The sequence below is a fragment of the Gossypium hirsutum genome, chromosome A03, assembly GCF_007990345.1.
Source record: "Gossypium hirsutum isolate 1008001.06 chromosome A03, Gossypium_hirsutum_v2.1, whole genome shotgun sequence".
In the NCBI taxonomy this organism is placed as follows: domain Eukaryota; kingdom Viridiplantae; phylum Streptophyta; class Magnoliopsida; order Malvales; family Malvaceae; genus Gossypium; species Gossypium hirsutum.
Genome location: NC_053426.1, coordinates 99761414 through 99777606, shown reverse-complemented (window position 1 = coordinate 99777606; position 16193 = coordinate 99761414). Strand labels below are relative to the sequence as shown.

At 33.6% G+C, this 16193-nt stretch overlaps 1 protein-coding gene and 1 non-coding gene across 3 annotated transcripts; both read left to right on the top strand.

Moving 5' to 3' along the window:
• Nucleotides 1-450: 450 nt before the first annotated feature.
• Nucleotides 451-524, top strand: TRNAW-CCA (transfer RNA tryptophan (anticodon CCA)). The gene has a single exon. It is a non-coding gene; the product is annotated as a tRNA-Trp (tRNA).
• A 13156-nt stretch (nucleotides 525-13680) lies between these two features.
• Nucleotides 13681-15547, top strand: LOC107942722 (RING-H2 finger protein ATL47). 2 transcript variants are annotated; one of them, XM_016876444.2, is made up of 2 exons: nucleotides 13681-14708; nucleotides 14799-15547. In XM_016876444.2, the coding sequence occupies exons 1-2, from the start codon at nucleotides 14224-14226 to the stop codon at nucleotides 15379-15381; spliced, it is 1068 nt and encodes a 355-aa protein (XP_016731933.1). In that variant the 5' UTR covers nucleotides 13681-14223; the 3' UTR covers nucleotides 15382-15547. The 2 variants fall into 2 exon arrangements, with proteins under 2 accessions (XP_016731933.1, XP_016731932.1); XM_016876443.2 differs by having other exon boundaries at nucleotides 13685-15547.
• The last annotated feature ends 646 nt before the right edge of the window (nucleotides 15548-16193 follow it).

The following is a 16193-nucleotide window of genomic DNA, read 5'->3' as shown; positions in this document are numbered from 1 at the left end:
GCACTCAGTGATATTTCTATAAACCAACATTTTAATAATTATAAAATACATATATAACACTACTCAAATTCAATAACTATTCAAATATTCACCTTTCAATCTAGTGTTCTATTTTAGTTCAAACTCAGTATCAATCATTATTTTTCAATAACAATTATTTATTTATTGTTATTCAATAACAATCAGTTATTGTGTATCAAACAATCAATAACAATCAGTTATTCAGTCCAGTAATACAGTCATTCAGTTATTCAGTGCAATAATTTACCCCTATTAATATAACTCGGACTTAGACGGATACATGGATCCAACCAACACACCAGTACGGCACATAATCTATTGTTTTCTCATATTATATATGATATATGATAGTATAGTTGTGCGCGATGTCTTAGGGTTATAAAATAAAAGAATCCTCTTTTTTACATTCTTATTTATTATGATAAGAAAGCGCTCTTAGTTCAATTCGGTAGAACGTGGGTCTCCAAAACCCAATGTCATAGGTTCAAATCCTACAGAGCACGATTCCGCTCTTGTTAGGTCAAAAATTACACCGAACTGAAAAAAAATTGAACAGATGTCAATTATATCCGACTCAGTCCGATACAGTTAATAGGGTATTCAATTTATTTCTCAATTCACAATAATTAATCATTTCAATATCCATTTCACAATAATTACATACTCATATAAATTCAATTCAATATCAAAACATTAATACTTACCATAATATCTTTCCATACACATATAATAATAAAAACACATATAATAATAATAACAATTTAAATGTTAAGTTCAGTTTATAGAAATACAAACTGTAATTCTTGAATTACTCTTCGTCAATTTTCTCCTTTCCTTTCTTTGTCGAGGTCTTCGGTATTATGTTAGCTACGGAAATTAAAATAATTATACCATAAATTACAGCATTAATTTATAATAATAATTGAATTTCTATCCAATTTATATTTTAGTTCCAATTTAGTCCTAACTAAATTTATCTACTTTTCTAATTTAATTCACACTCTATTTATATTCAAATTTCATTCAAACTCAAATTTAACTACTAAATTTTCAGCATATTTCACTAATTTTGAATTTTCCTCAATTTAGTCCCTACAACATAAAACTTATAGCTTACTTCACAATTTAATCCCTTTATTAATTCTAACTTGAAATTCTTTCAATTAAATCCCTAATTCATCTTTTTGTCCAACATAAATTATACTTGAAAACCTATAAACTTCTAAACTGTCAACTTAATTTTATCAAAACCTTGTTTTAAACTTCTAAAACATCAAAATTAAGAAAAAAAATGACTTAATTAAGCTTACCAATTAAACTCCAAGATTCAAATTCCCTATTTCCCCTTTTTCTTCCTTTTCTGCTTTCCCTTCTCTATTTTCGAATGGTTCTGTTTCCTTTTATGTTTTATTTTGTTTGTTTTATCTTTTATTTTTACTTTAGTTTATTATATTATTATATTAACTTAATAATAATTATTATTTCTTAAATAATAAGTAAATAAATATGTATTTTACAATTGTATGTATATGATTTATTACACTTGTACTTTATTATCACCATACATTTGTCAACTTATTAATTTATTCATTAATCTAATAATATAATATCAATAATAATTATTATTAAATATTTTTTAATAAAAAACATAAATATTACAAATGTACACATATATATTTTACATTTGTATTTTATTATCACCATCCACTTATCATAATTTCAATTTATTTATCATATAAAAATATTTTACTAATTAATAACAAATAATAAAATATTTTTTTACTAATTATATATAAATAATACAAATGTACTCATTTAAATTAATACAGTTGTATTTTATTTTTACCTTACACTTGTCTTTTCTTAATTTATTTCATAATATAATAATATAATTAATTTAATCTATAATATAATAAAATAATAATAATAATATATTTTATAATTAAACAATCATAAAAATCAAAGATTTTATGCTTTGTTGCCTCATTTATTAGAATAGGCTTAATTGCCCATTTGATCCCTACTATTTTCTTTTAATCTATAATTAAACTTTTACCCTTTACTCAATTAGTCCTTTTTTCCTAATTTCTCTTAATTAAACTAAATACATCTAATTAAAACTTAATTAGACACATTACTAGACTCACAATTACTCTTAATAAATATTTACGAACCCATTTTGTTAAGACGGACGATGCCCATAAATTTTGGGTTATTACACGATCAAGTATAAAACTCTCTCGGTTTCTTAGTTGAGGATTGAAATGATTTACCCATCTATCTCTTATTCGAATCTCGAGAATCTAACTCAGCTTTTCTCTTCTCTTTAGCCAATTCCTTGGCTTTACAAGCTCTCTCTACGAGTACAGCAAATTCTCTCAGTTCAAGGACACCACCAATAGTCGAATGTCTTCGTTTAATCCATCTTCAAATCTTTTGCACATGATGGCCTCAGTCGATACACATTCTCGAGCGTATTTGCTCAGTCTCACAAATTCACGCTCATATTCCGTTACCGTCATTCGGCCCTGTTTTAACTCGAGGAATTCCTTCCTTTTCTGATTAATAAATCTCTGCCTAATGTACTTCTCACGGAATTCTTCTTGGAAGAATTCCCAGCTAATTCTTTCCCTTGGTACCACCGACACGAGGGTGTTCCACCACTGATAAGCTGAGTCTCTCAGGAGGGACACAACACACTTCATGTATTCCTTATGTGTGCATGATAACTCATCAAACACCCTAATGGTATTCTTGAGCCAAAACTCTGCCCTCTTAGGGTCATCATCTTTACTAGCTCGAAATTCTTCGACCCCTTGCTTTTGAATTTTGTCCACTAAAGGTCTATTTAGTCTCATAAAACCTATACCTTGGGGTGCTACAGGAATAGGCTAAGGAATAGGCGGGGGTGGAGGGGGTTGAGCGTTCGGGTTCTTTCGAACAAACTCCGTATACTAGGCATCCATCATATGGAGAAAGGCTTCCCTGCCTCCTTCCCCTAGACTAACTGTAGGGGGTCTACTATCAAACGGCTCTGCCTTTTCAGTGGGTGCAGGCGTGTTACTTTTAACATCATCTGCCACTGGTCTATCGGGATCCATTTACCATATGAAATCACATGTCAAAATCATCAGGAGTCGTCACACTATCATAATATATGTATGGCATATATAGCTAGACTCGTACACATGAGACGTTAGTCCGAGAATCGACTAAACTATAGCTTTGATACCACTAAATGTAACACCCCTTACCTGTGTCCGACACCTGGACAGGATACGAGATATTACCAGACCTAAATACCAACAAACATATACAACCGGCCATAAAATTTCGTTCAACATAAATTCATTCATACATATGAAAATTGTCCCTTATATAGGCCTACGAGACCCAAAACATACATTGAGAGTAGTTCGAGACTAATCAGAGAATTTTAGAAAAACTTTAGAAATATTTTCATGAAATAGGGTCACACTCCCGTGTGGGTAGGACGTGTAGTCACACACGCCCGTGCGGCTTGGGACACGTCTGTGTCTTCAGCCCGTGTAACTCTCTATTTATGACGTCATCAACATAAATAGGGTCACACGACCAAGTCACATGCCTATGTGCTCAGGCCGTGTGGCGAATTGAATTCCAAAATCAGGTGAAGACTTCACACGGCCTGGGCACACGGTTGGGCACACGCCCATGTCCTAAGGCCATGCCCTTTACACGGCAGAGACACACGTCCGTGTCTCTGCCCATGTGTTTGCTGCTGGGCATTCTGTTTTCCATTAATTAAGGTGCAGGGGACACACAGTCGAATCGCACACAAATGGGGCAGACCGTGTGTCTACCCGTGTAGACAATTTTGAGGCTATTTTCCAAGCCATTTGTCACCCTTAAATGCTCAGTCACTCATACATTTTTTATGGCATGCAACATAGTATATTTAGTCACTCAAATACTCATAAACATGATTAATCCATGACTTTGTAATGTCAACATATCACCTATCCAAACCATCATGCTTTCATATAGCATTCCACACCAATTTGATATTGATTCATCATGGTAAACCTACTTCCAATTTATTCAATTATACCATAGCTTTGGTCATACTTATTAGCCACGATTCATTCATTTATCACATATGCCATTCATCACACATATCACCCACAAGCCACCACATCAAGCATAACACATTGCATACATGCATAATTAATTAGGGTTACAACCCAAATAATCAATATGAACCATATTACATGGCCATATACAAAATGAATCAAATATTACCATAAGCCAATATATTTGGCTAGACCAATATGACATATAACAAAAAAATCAAGTCCCTATAAATGCCATATTCAAAATGTTGAGACTAACTATACCCAAATGTCCAGTTGATAGTGTGTTCGAGCCTTCGATGTCCTTCAATCCCTGAGCTAGCTTGGCGATACTATAAGAAAATAGAAAAGGGAAGGGAGTAAGCATAAAGCTTAGTAAGTTCACATGAAAATAAATAGCAACATAATCATATATATATACTATTGACATAACATAGTTTACATATGTGTCATCATAAATTCATAGGCATAACTTAAATTTGTAGACATAACTTACACATTTTCAATCTTACCAAAAGTTCACCACATACCGAGCTCATTTATATGAGTTCTTCGTACATACCTATACTAACTCATAACACATTGTCATATTTCCTCATCGTTGACTTACTTGTCAAATAACTCACTGGTTTACCCGATGAACACTCGAAATACTATCGGATACACGGAAGACTTGTACATAGTGCTTCAAACATAGCCACATGCTACCTCATATCACAATCACACATTGCTCGCTCTCGAGCCAATCACGGGCCTTCTCACACAAGCTAACAGCCAGGACGTAACTACTTGGGCTACTCACACAAAATGATAGGTACCCACAACATATGCCGGGCTACCCAGCCACCGGTAGAACGTACAAGACTAGCACCTGGATTCACATAGTCACATATACGCATAATCTCATGACATAATCACATAGTTTCTAGTGACATGTCACATTGTATCCTACATTATCCCTAAGGTTCAAACGGGATTTTCTCGATAACGCATATTCGTCAAACTCATTCACAATGTTATGCTCATAGACAATAAAGTCATTCATACACTTGTCATAATAATTAAACATAGATATTCATACATCAATAAAACATTCAAACATGATATGTCATTTCATTATTTACACATGAACTTACCTCGGTACAAAATATGGACAATTAATTCGATTTAGTCCAAAATCTTGTTCTTTCCCTAGTCTAGGTCCGGACTTCGTTTTTCTTTATCAATAATAGCAAATTCAGCTCATTTAATCATCACATTATTCCAATCAGTCCAAAAACTATATTTAGGAAAGATTACAATTTTGCCCCTAAACTTTTACATATTTGCAAATTAATCCCTAGGCTCGTAAAATGAAATGTGGTCATTTTCTTTATTATCCAAGTCTAGCCGAACTTATAACATACTCATAGAAGCCCACATTTCTCATTAAATCATACATCTAACTACCCATTTTACAAACTTTACAAATAAGTCCTTTTTTAGCCATTTTCACTAGAAATCACTTGGTAAAAGATGTTTATCAACAGCAAACATTCATATTCCTCCATTAAACATCAAAACACATGCATGTCATACATGGTTCAAATTTCAAACATGAACCCTACTTCAAAATAATGGTAGAAATAGGTAAATCGAGTTACGAGGACTTTAAAAATTTAAAGAGCATTAAAAACGGGGCTAGGATGTACTTACAGTCAAGCTTGAAAGATGACAAAACCCTAGCTATGGAGAGCTTGAGAATTTCGGCCAAGGGTTGGAGATGATGGTCAAATTTTGGCTTTATTTTCCCTTTTTATTCATTTATTAACCAAATGACAAAAATGCCCTTAAGGCCTTTCTTTCAAATTTTTCCTATTCATGCCTATTTTTGTCCATAATTATAGAAATTAAGCAAATTGCTATTTAAGAGCCTCTAATTAATAATCCATGGCAATTTCATGCTTAAGGCTTCTAGAACTCACATTTTGTAACTTTTGCAATTTAGTCCTAAATGTCAAATTGGACACTTTATCAATGAAATTTCTTCATGAAATTTTCACACAAGCATGCAATCATATCATAAACTTCCTAATAATCATAAAATAATTATTTCTACTTTAGATTTGTGGTCTCGAAACCACTATTCCGAGTAAGCCCTAATTCGGGATGTTACAAATTGTCACTCATAATTCCTTTTCAAAGGGTACCATACATGTAAGGTTACTTGTCCATGCTAAACCTTTAAAACAACAATAGATTAGCAGTCCAAGCTAAATTTGTGTCACAAGTATCTTTGAGTCCACAACAAATGCTAAAGCTCGATTTTTAACCAAAATTGCATCATACTCTGAAACAAACTAACACAATCATCTTAGGTTACCAACAAACAAGCAACATATCACACGTCTTACATCATACATTTCAAACATACTGTTACAACTATACTTCAATGTTTTAATACTAATACAACACTTGATGTATACCTAAACTTATTAGATTCACTGTCAGAAACACATATTATACTCAACAAACATTCATTCATTCATGGATATAATTCATCATCACAATTACTCATGCACCCAGGCTCGTCTAACCTTTCATTAAATTACAAGTCCAATTTATATCATTTTTTCTTGATCAGACCTTACCTACATATGCATCATTCTACTTTTCATTCCTGTAATTTTTCATGTAATAACTTTACTTTGCACAATTCTCTTATGTTTTACTCGTCTAGTCGATACTCAAGTTTTTTTCATTATTTAATCATTTATACCCACAATTTACATGTAAAAGTCAGAGTAGTGACTCACATTCAAGTTGACTAACTCAATTCTTTAATCAAAATATACTTCAATTCATATTTCAACCATATCAACAAGATCACATTTTACAGTATACATTCCAAATAAACACATACCTATTTGTGATTAAATATCACAACACTCATGCACAATTCATCACATACTTAGACTCCACAAATTCTTATCAAATGTTCATGTTATCCTCAATGATCATTCATGCACTCATTCATTTCTTCCGAAACTTAGATTATAAAAGACTTATCTAAAAGATTTACAAGAGTCCTCATGAAAGAACTCACATTACACCAGACTACTTATTCTTTAACTTAATCTTAACTCAATCCCATTCCTTCACAAATTTGAAATCTCTAGAATTCATATCCCATACACATACTTTCATCCCATTATTCGTATAAGTATGATTTCCATGCTATTCATGATTGTAGATTTATCGTTTAATTAATTTCATATAGATATATTTCAATATGAAAATATATATATAAAGGATCAGTGTAGAAGCTCACCTAATTCGCACCTATTGTGGTTCAAAACTTCAGATCCAACCATCTGACTAGAAATCACTGCTCAAGGAACATAAAAACTTCATCAAAACCTATTCACATACCTTTAAGTATTTCTTAAACATGGACAACCCCTACAAATGTAACACCCCTTACCCATGTCTTACACCGGGACAAGGTACGAGGCATTACCGGACTTAAACATACACATACATGTAAAAATTGGGCCATAAAATTTCTTTTTAATTCAAAACTTTTCATACACATGCATAATGTCCCATACACAAGCCTACGATGCCCTAAACATGCATTGAAAGTAGTTAGAGACTAAACCGAGAACCTTAGAAAGTTTTTAGAAAACTTAAAAAATTTCTTTCCATGAAACAGGGTCACACGCCCGTGTGGGCACAAGGACATGCCCGTGTCCTCAAGCCGTGTAACTCTCTGACTATGACGTCAACAAACAAAATTTAACCACACGGCCAAACCACACACCCCTGTGCTAGGCCGTGTCATCCATATGACTGAGACACACGGTCATGTTTCTACCCGTGTGGCTAACACTTAGGCTATTTTCCAAGCCTTTTGTTACCATTAATCCCTCACATCTTTACACACATCAAAGTTATACATCATGGCATCATTTTAATGATTTAGGATACTTCACTAAGGTGTATTCTTAACTTTAACATGCTATCATTCACAAGTTTCACATACTCATATAATATCAAGTCTAGACACATTAATCCATATTCATTGACCTTGTCAAGTGACCTTATTTAAACATTAAGCATTCATGTTCAATCATCACCGTCTTATTTCCATATCATACAATTACTTCATGGCTATAACCATTTTGATTGGTCATGAAGCATTTATCATACACACATGTCTTAACACCAATCATGCATGTCCCACAAGCATAAAAACATCATCACATCGCAAGCATTAGAACTTATCATGAATAACTAGGCTTACAAGCCACAATCATTATAAGCTACATCTCATGGCTATATACAATGATTCAATATAAGCCAATACATTTGATTAATCATAACAACATCTATCATAAAAAATAAGTCCCTATACATGCCACTCACTTGAAGGTGCTTAATACACTTATGTCAATACTCCAAAGATGATGGCTTGATAGTGTGATGATGCCTCTGACGATCTCCAACCTTGAGCTAACCTAACAATACTAAAGAAATGGAAAGGAGAGGGTAAGCTTTATAGCTTAGTAAGACCGTATGTAAATAATAAGCAATTTATCAACTTGCTTTTCAAGGTAATACAACCCTATTTGCATTTTTACTTATGTTCCAGTCAAGCTATTTTCTCGAGTCATAGTTACTAAATTATTTATATCTAGATCTACAAAACTCCAAATTAAGATCCACTAATTTTTCCTGAAAGTAGACTCACATATATTCTTACCATAAAATTTTTAAAATTTTTGGTCTAGCCAATAAGTACAGTTTATTCCTTAAAGTTACCCCTTTTTTGCTATCTAACTATTCCGACCCCTCTTCGCTAAAAATTAATTATCTCATAATACAGGACTCGGATGACATTTCCGTCTATTTTTATTGAAAATAGACTCATTAAGAATTCTAAGCATATAAATTATAACCTATAATTATTTTTTTACAATTTCCAATGATTTTCTCAAATCAGAACAGGGGATTTCGAAATCATTTTGACTCTGTCTCACAACAATTTAAATATTTCATAGTATGAAACTCCTTTGCTTACACCGTTTCTTATATGTGAAAATAGACTCATTATCTTTAATTTCATATTTTATTCAACCTTTAACTCAATTTCCACAATTTTGGGTGGATTTTCAAAGTCAGACTGCTGCTACTGTCCAAAATTGTTTTAGTGTAAATTTATGATACTAAGTTTATTACACCTTATTAATTTATTTTCACCACATTGGTAAAAATACATGTTTATACGTCATAAGTATAGACCTATAATCACAAGGTCATCACAAAATCATTCTCATAGGCATGACTTACCTATTTACATCCTCACCAAATGTACATCATAAACCGAAATCATTTCTCATGAGTTTAGCATACATACCTGAGTTACTCAACATGCTCATATACTTACTCATATTCATTCCTTATTAATCATACAACATGAATTGAATTCACATCTCATCAATTTCATGTAAGTACCTGTACCACTTACAATATGGTCATAAGTTCTCTCATTTCGATATATACCATAAATCTCCCGTTGAACTATTTGAAATGCTATAGGATATTCAATAGCCCCAAACATGGGATAAGATGCCGACGCCATGTCCCAGACATGGTCTTACACTGGGTAGCACATCAAAGCCGATGCCATGTCCCATACAGGTCTTACATTGGCTTGTATATCTCGAGGCTGATGCATGTCCCAGACATGTCTTACACTAGCTCTCGTCTCAATGCCAATGCATGTCCCAGACATGTCTTACACTGGCTTGTATATCTCGAGCCCGATGCATGTCCCAGACATGTCTTACATTGCCTCTCATAATGTGGCCGATGCATGTCCCAGACATGTCTTACACTAGCACACATATCACCCAATGTCATGGCATGAATATCACAATCTATTCCTAAGGTTCAACTAGGAGTTATTGCTACGTAAATTCTCATAATTTACATTCACAACGCAAGTCAACAATTCAGACCATACTAATTGTACAATACATGGTAACATTATATTTTCATTATTTACGTACAACTTACTCATTTCAATGGAATATCATACTCCATCAAATTTATAATGTATTCTATCATCACGTGAGTGTTATTAACTTTTGGCATCACTTTCTCATACATAACTCCATCAACATATAATTCAATAAAATTATAACAAAATAGATTTCAAGTATATTAACAATAATATGGATAACATGCTTATTTAGTCATACACACTTACCTCGAATGCAATTTCAGCTAATTACTCCATTTTAGTCCATTACCTCGTACTTTTCGATTTAAGCCCAAATCTTGATTTTCTTGATCTAACATGATTAAATTCACTCATTAATTATTACATTAATTAAAACATTCTATAATTCACAATTTGGCAAGATGATCGTTTTGTCCTTAGACTTTATAAAAATTACGATTTTGCCCTTAGGCTCGTAAATTGATTTTTATTGAATTTCCTCCTTTACCAAGCCTATCCGAATTCTTTTTATAACTATAGAAACTCACAATTTTAATTATTTCACACATTTACAACTTATTTTACAACTTTACAAAATAGCCCTTTTTAGGTGTTTCCATGCAAACTTCTTTCACGAAAGTTGTTTATTACACAACCAAGACTCATTTTCTTCCATAAAAATTCAGAAAAAAACATAAGTGCTCTCATGGAAAAACCCTATACTTTCAACCATTTTGTAAAATAGCCCCCACATTAGCTAGCTCATGCTACAAGGGTCCCAAAAGTGTAGAAATCATCAAGAAATGTCATCAAAATCACTTACTTGCAGGAAAACTAAGTGGCTGAAAGCTTAAGCTCTTAAAACCCCCTTGTTTGTTGCCATTTTTGGTGGGGAAGAAGAAAGATAAAAAGATGATACCTTTTGTTTTATTTTATTTTATTTCTAGTCAAAATTAAGTCACCAACCACACCAAATTTTGACTTTTCTACTTTCTTTCTCTTTATGGCTGGCCAAGCATATTTTTTAGGGTCTATTTTCACTTTGAACATCCCAAATTTTGGTTCTCTAGCTATTTAACATATTTAGCTAGCAAAACAAAACTTTTGTCCTTTATGCGATTTAGCCCTTTTTCGCAATTAAGCATGGAATCGCTAAAATTATTTCACCAAAATTTTCATGCACTCACATAATCATGCTATAACACATAAAATAACATTATAAATAATTTCCCTGGCTCCAGAATAGTGGTTCCAAAACCACTGTTCCAACTAGGCCCAAAATCGGGCTGTTACAACAAAGCCCGTTTTTCTTTAATCTTAACGTTCAACCAAAATTAACAACTTATTCTTCAGAATTCCACCTACATAACTGAAATACTCATTGGAATACAAAGTAATCTTCTATTTTAGATTTGATATTTAGTTCCAGCCCAAGGGTAGCAAACCCTAGACGGCTTCTAAAGAAAGCCACAACAACATTGTCAAAGGAAAGAAGAAGATAAAACATCTCCATCTCTCTAGCCCATTTAACTAATATTTATTTACAGATAGGACCCACGTTCCAATGGAAACTTGACATGTGTCACTCTTTCAAAATATTTTCATTAATGGTCTATAGTTGTAAATACAAATATAAATAAGAATCCAATATGGACAATACCTGGTTAACCTAACCAGAGGGGTCCTAATTACTATATCATAATACAACTAGCATTGTTACTATAATAACATGGCATACTATGCCTTAGGCGAGCACTCCTTTCAAAATCATCTCTCCATCAGGTTGTTATCTCATTAAACAATAATTGGATACTAGGACCTCGTCGAGCGGGCTATTGTATACTCTTAACCACTTAATACGGACTTCTCCTTAATATATGGCAGAATATTAGGAAATTAAATTCGTACTTACTCTTGTGGCGGTTACTATACATCCACATGTATACGCCAGAAAAACTTTTTACTGCTATGCGCCAAAACTTTAAACCCACCAAAACTAAGGTGTTACACATTGCAACACACCTTGTCTCAACAAGAATTATTGAATATCTCTAGGTCGAATGAGTTGAAACTGAGTAATTTTTTTTTGGGAGGTCAATTTTGAATTTTAAATTTTTAAATATAATTGAGCCAGATCAAGGTCAACATAGAAGGTATAAAAGTTGGATCAATATTAACACAAGAATCTTTTATTAGAAGAGTTGAGATAAAACTATAAATTGTTGGGGTCAAAAGTAAAATTTGTGTAAAAATCTTATATTAATTTTAAGGGTAAACTACACCAAGGTCACTAAATTATTAGTAAGTTTATGTTTTGATCACTCAACTTCAAAAAAAGTTACAAAATGGTCATTGAACTATTCAAATATTTTTATTTACTCACTGGGTTTTAAGTTTTTTATATAAAAAAAGTCCAATTAGTGAGTTCTAATTGACGATCAGTATGGTGAATCAGTCCTCATAAACGAGTAGGAGAATCTACCTTAGTTCCAAGTTGATCTAACGATTAATGTCGAAGACCAAAGAAGAAGGTTATTTAAATTTTGGTTCGCAAGTTCATGTCGTTTAAAGCTATTTCATTTAAAGAAAATTAAATTATAAAAGAGATGGGAAAAAAGAGCTTTCGATTGGCATAGAAGATGTGAACAAAGAATGCCACACATCAACAATTTAATAATCTAGTGACTTAAATAAAAACTTTCAAATAATTTAATAACATTTTGTAACTTTTTAAAATTAAATGATCAAAATATAAATTTATTAATAATTTAATAATTTTAAATATAATTTGCACAAAAAGAAATAAAAAAAAATAGAGTAGGAGCCAAGGCCCATGGATCTCTATCCCCGAGGGATCTATGGATCAGTGCAAGTAAAAACATTTTCTTGTCATCCCTAATACCAATTAGAGTTGATCATGGGCTGGGATGCCCGGCGCGGCCCGAAGGCCTGCCCAAAAAATGGGAGGGTTTGGGTAAAAATATAGGCCCGAAAAATGGGCTTGGGTAAAAAACGAGGCCCGTTTAGAAAACGGGCCGGGCCTCGGGTAAGAGTTTTTTGGCTCGGGCCCGGCCCGACCCGGCCCAAATTATATATTAATATATATTTTTTTATTTTATTTTTAATTATTTTAAATTTTTAATATAACCATTTTTTATTATATTATTAATTTGTGTATTGTTTTAACAATTGTTTTAGTATTATTTTTATTTGTTTTAATATTTGATTTATGTTTTTAAATATATTTGATTTATTATATAATTTTATTTCGGACCGGACTTGGGAAAAATTTTAGGCTCATATTTCGAGTCGGGCCAGGCCCGGGCCTAGTAGACGAGCCTAAAAATTTGTATAGGCCCGGCCCGAACCCGGCCCGACCCGACCCGACCCATGATCACCTCTAATACCAATATTGTTAAATGATTTTTCAAAATTGCGGATTCAAGAGAGCATAATTACGTAATATTCAGAGATTAAAGGGTAGATTAAAATATCTTAAAGAAAAGTAAAAAACAAAAATCCCAAATCAGACTAAATGACAAAACGGCCCTTGATACTTTTGTCCTCTAATCCTTTCACTTTTTTAGAAGCTTACCGGCCGCACCTTCGCTCCATCCTTCTCTAAAACATAGCAAATGTGAAGGGAATTGGAAACTCCAACAGGACTAAAATGGTGTTCACTGCAACAATCATCGGATCAACTTATTAAATATGGGGTTCCGTAATGCCAGAGTTTCTAATTCCTGAGGTAGGTCAACTAAAACCTTGACTCGGTTACAAGTGTTACAAACTTAGAAGAGTACCTGTTGTTGTTCTTGTTCTTGTTCTTGTTACACCAATTACGAGCTAGTTCGCTGTTTTTTTATTCATTATTACCAAGTCTTCTACCTAAGCAATCCTCTTACTTGTAAATCTTCAGTCTAAGATTAGATTTTTGCCAAACCTCATTGGGTGAACTGAGCTGGGGTTTTGTTGGAGGTGCAAGAAATAATGTGCCCATTGCTTGTTCATTTTAGTTTCCCGGGTTCCATATAGGTGACTGTAGTTAGTTTTGGTTCAAGAAAGTTGAAGAAACAGGTGCTTTTAGCATGCCCATTTCCTAAAATGTCTTGGATACAATCTCAAATCAAGCTAAAAGATGGTGGTTTGAGTTACCATCCTCACTCTCTACTTTCTTCGCCTCCTTCTTCTTCTTTCTCCTCTCCTCCATTGTCCTACAGTAATGATAACCAAAAGCAGCCAAACTCCCTTTCGTCATCATCTTCAGCTAGTAAAATAAGCCCTGCTGTTTTGTTCATCATTGTTATTCTGGCTGTTATATTTTTCATATCTGGCCTTCTTCACTTGCTTGTCAGATTTCTTATGAAGCATAGGTCTCCCTCATCTGTATCAGAATCCAACAGATACCCAGAAATGTCAGGATCTGATGCTTTCCAAAGGCAGTTGCAACAACTCTTCCATCTTCATGATTCGGGTCTGGATCAAGCTTTCATAGATGCTCTACCTGTGTTTCTATATAAGGAAATAATGGGGTTGAAAGAGCCATTTGATTGTGCGGTTTGTCTTTGTGAATTCTTGGAACAAGATAAGTTGAGATTGCTTCCTATGTGTAGTCATGCTTTCCATATAGACTGTATAGACACATGGTTGATGTCTAACTCTACTTGCCCTCTTTGTAGAGGGACCCTTTTCACACCTGGGCTTCCAATTGAAAACCCAATTTTTGATTTGGAATATCCAAGGGAAGAAAACATGTTATCAAGCAATGGAGGAAGTGGGGTGTCTCTTGGCCCAAAACCCGCAGAGAGTGACATTGGAAAGAGGGTGTTTTCTGTGAGACTAGGCAAATTTAGAAGTTCAAATGATGGAAGTGGAGGAGAAATAGAAGGTGGAGAAGGTGTATTAAGAGAAGGGGAGACCAGTAGCAGTAATTTGGATGCAAGGAGATGTTACTCAATGGGGTCATTCCAATATGTGGTTGCTGATAAGTTGCAAGTAGCTCTTTGCCCTTCTAGAGGTGGCAATGGTACTGCTAGTATGAAGCTTGTGAAGGGAAGAATTGGACAAACTGGGAATTCATCAAATGATGGTGATGTTAAGGGAAAAAGGATTAACTTTACAAGTAAAGGTGAAAGCTTTTCTGTATCCAAGATCTGGCAATCGTCTAAGAAAGGTAAATTCCTAAGATCTTCAGATACAGTAGGCTCTTCCTCAGTTACTGTTGGTTTGCCATGGACTGATAGTAGAGCTCAGGTTACCTAAGGTAGTTACTGTTCCTTTTGTACTTCACCATAGTAATATATATTCAACGAATCTTTTTATTTAAAGCCCTTTCCTTTTTAGCTTTTACTTTCACTTTCCTTTCAAAGAAATTTGATTCTTTACTAGTGCAACTGCAAGTGCAATGCAACTTCTGTGATTTATGCTTCTTTATGTTCTTACTTTATGGCAAATGGCAATGTACTCCGTCTTTGAGGTAAAATTCCATGTGGTGCCTAATCTTAAAAACATTTGCTTTCATCCTGTGAAATGCACACATTCAATTGTTGATAAAGTGATGCCTTTTTCTTCTCCCTCTGCCAGCACTGTATACCAGAAGAGAATAATAAAGAGAAACGAACAAAAAAGTATTTAATTTGAGGTCAAATAATCTGGTGCTCTTTCTATGAGAGGCTTTTTAATTTTTATTTATTTACGATGAATGATGAAGTCCATTAAATTGAAGTTGTAAGAGGAACCCTTTTTGCTTGGTATGAATGATGAGGACGGTGGGATCCCAAAAAAGTGGTTTGAAGGACGCTAGTGAGTGTAACCATTATATGAAAAGTTGACATCAGACATAAGTCAGTGGATGGTGGGGTCTTAACAGTGTTTTATCTTACTCTAATTAAAGTTCAGATCCCAAGCTTACCCCATAATTAAATTTCCTTAAGAGTAGAAACTTCATTTAACCCACCCCACATGTTGATAAGCTGATAGCACAGGGCTGGGTTGAACCTTTCTTGAAACTTGAAATTGTTTTTTACTCCTCCCTCCTCATACTTTTACTGTAAAGGTTAAAAAGCATGGATTCT

Excerpts from the sequence above, each read along its gene's own strand:
- LOC107942722 (XM_016876443.2), top strand. The coding sequence starts at position 14,224 with ATGTCTTGGATACAATCTCAAATCAAGCTAAAAGATGGTGGTTTGAGT.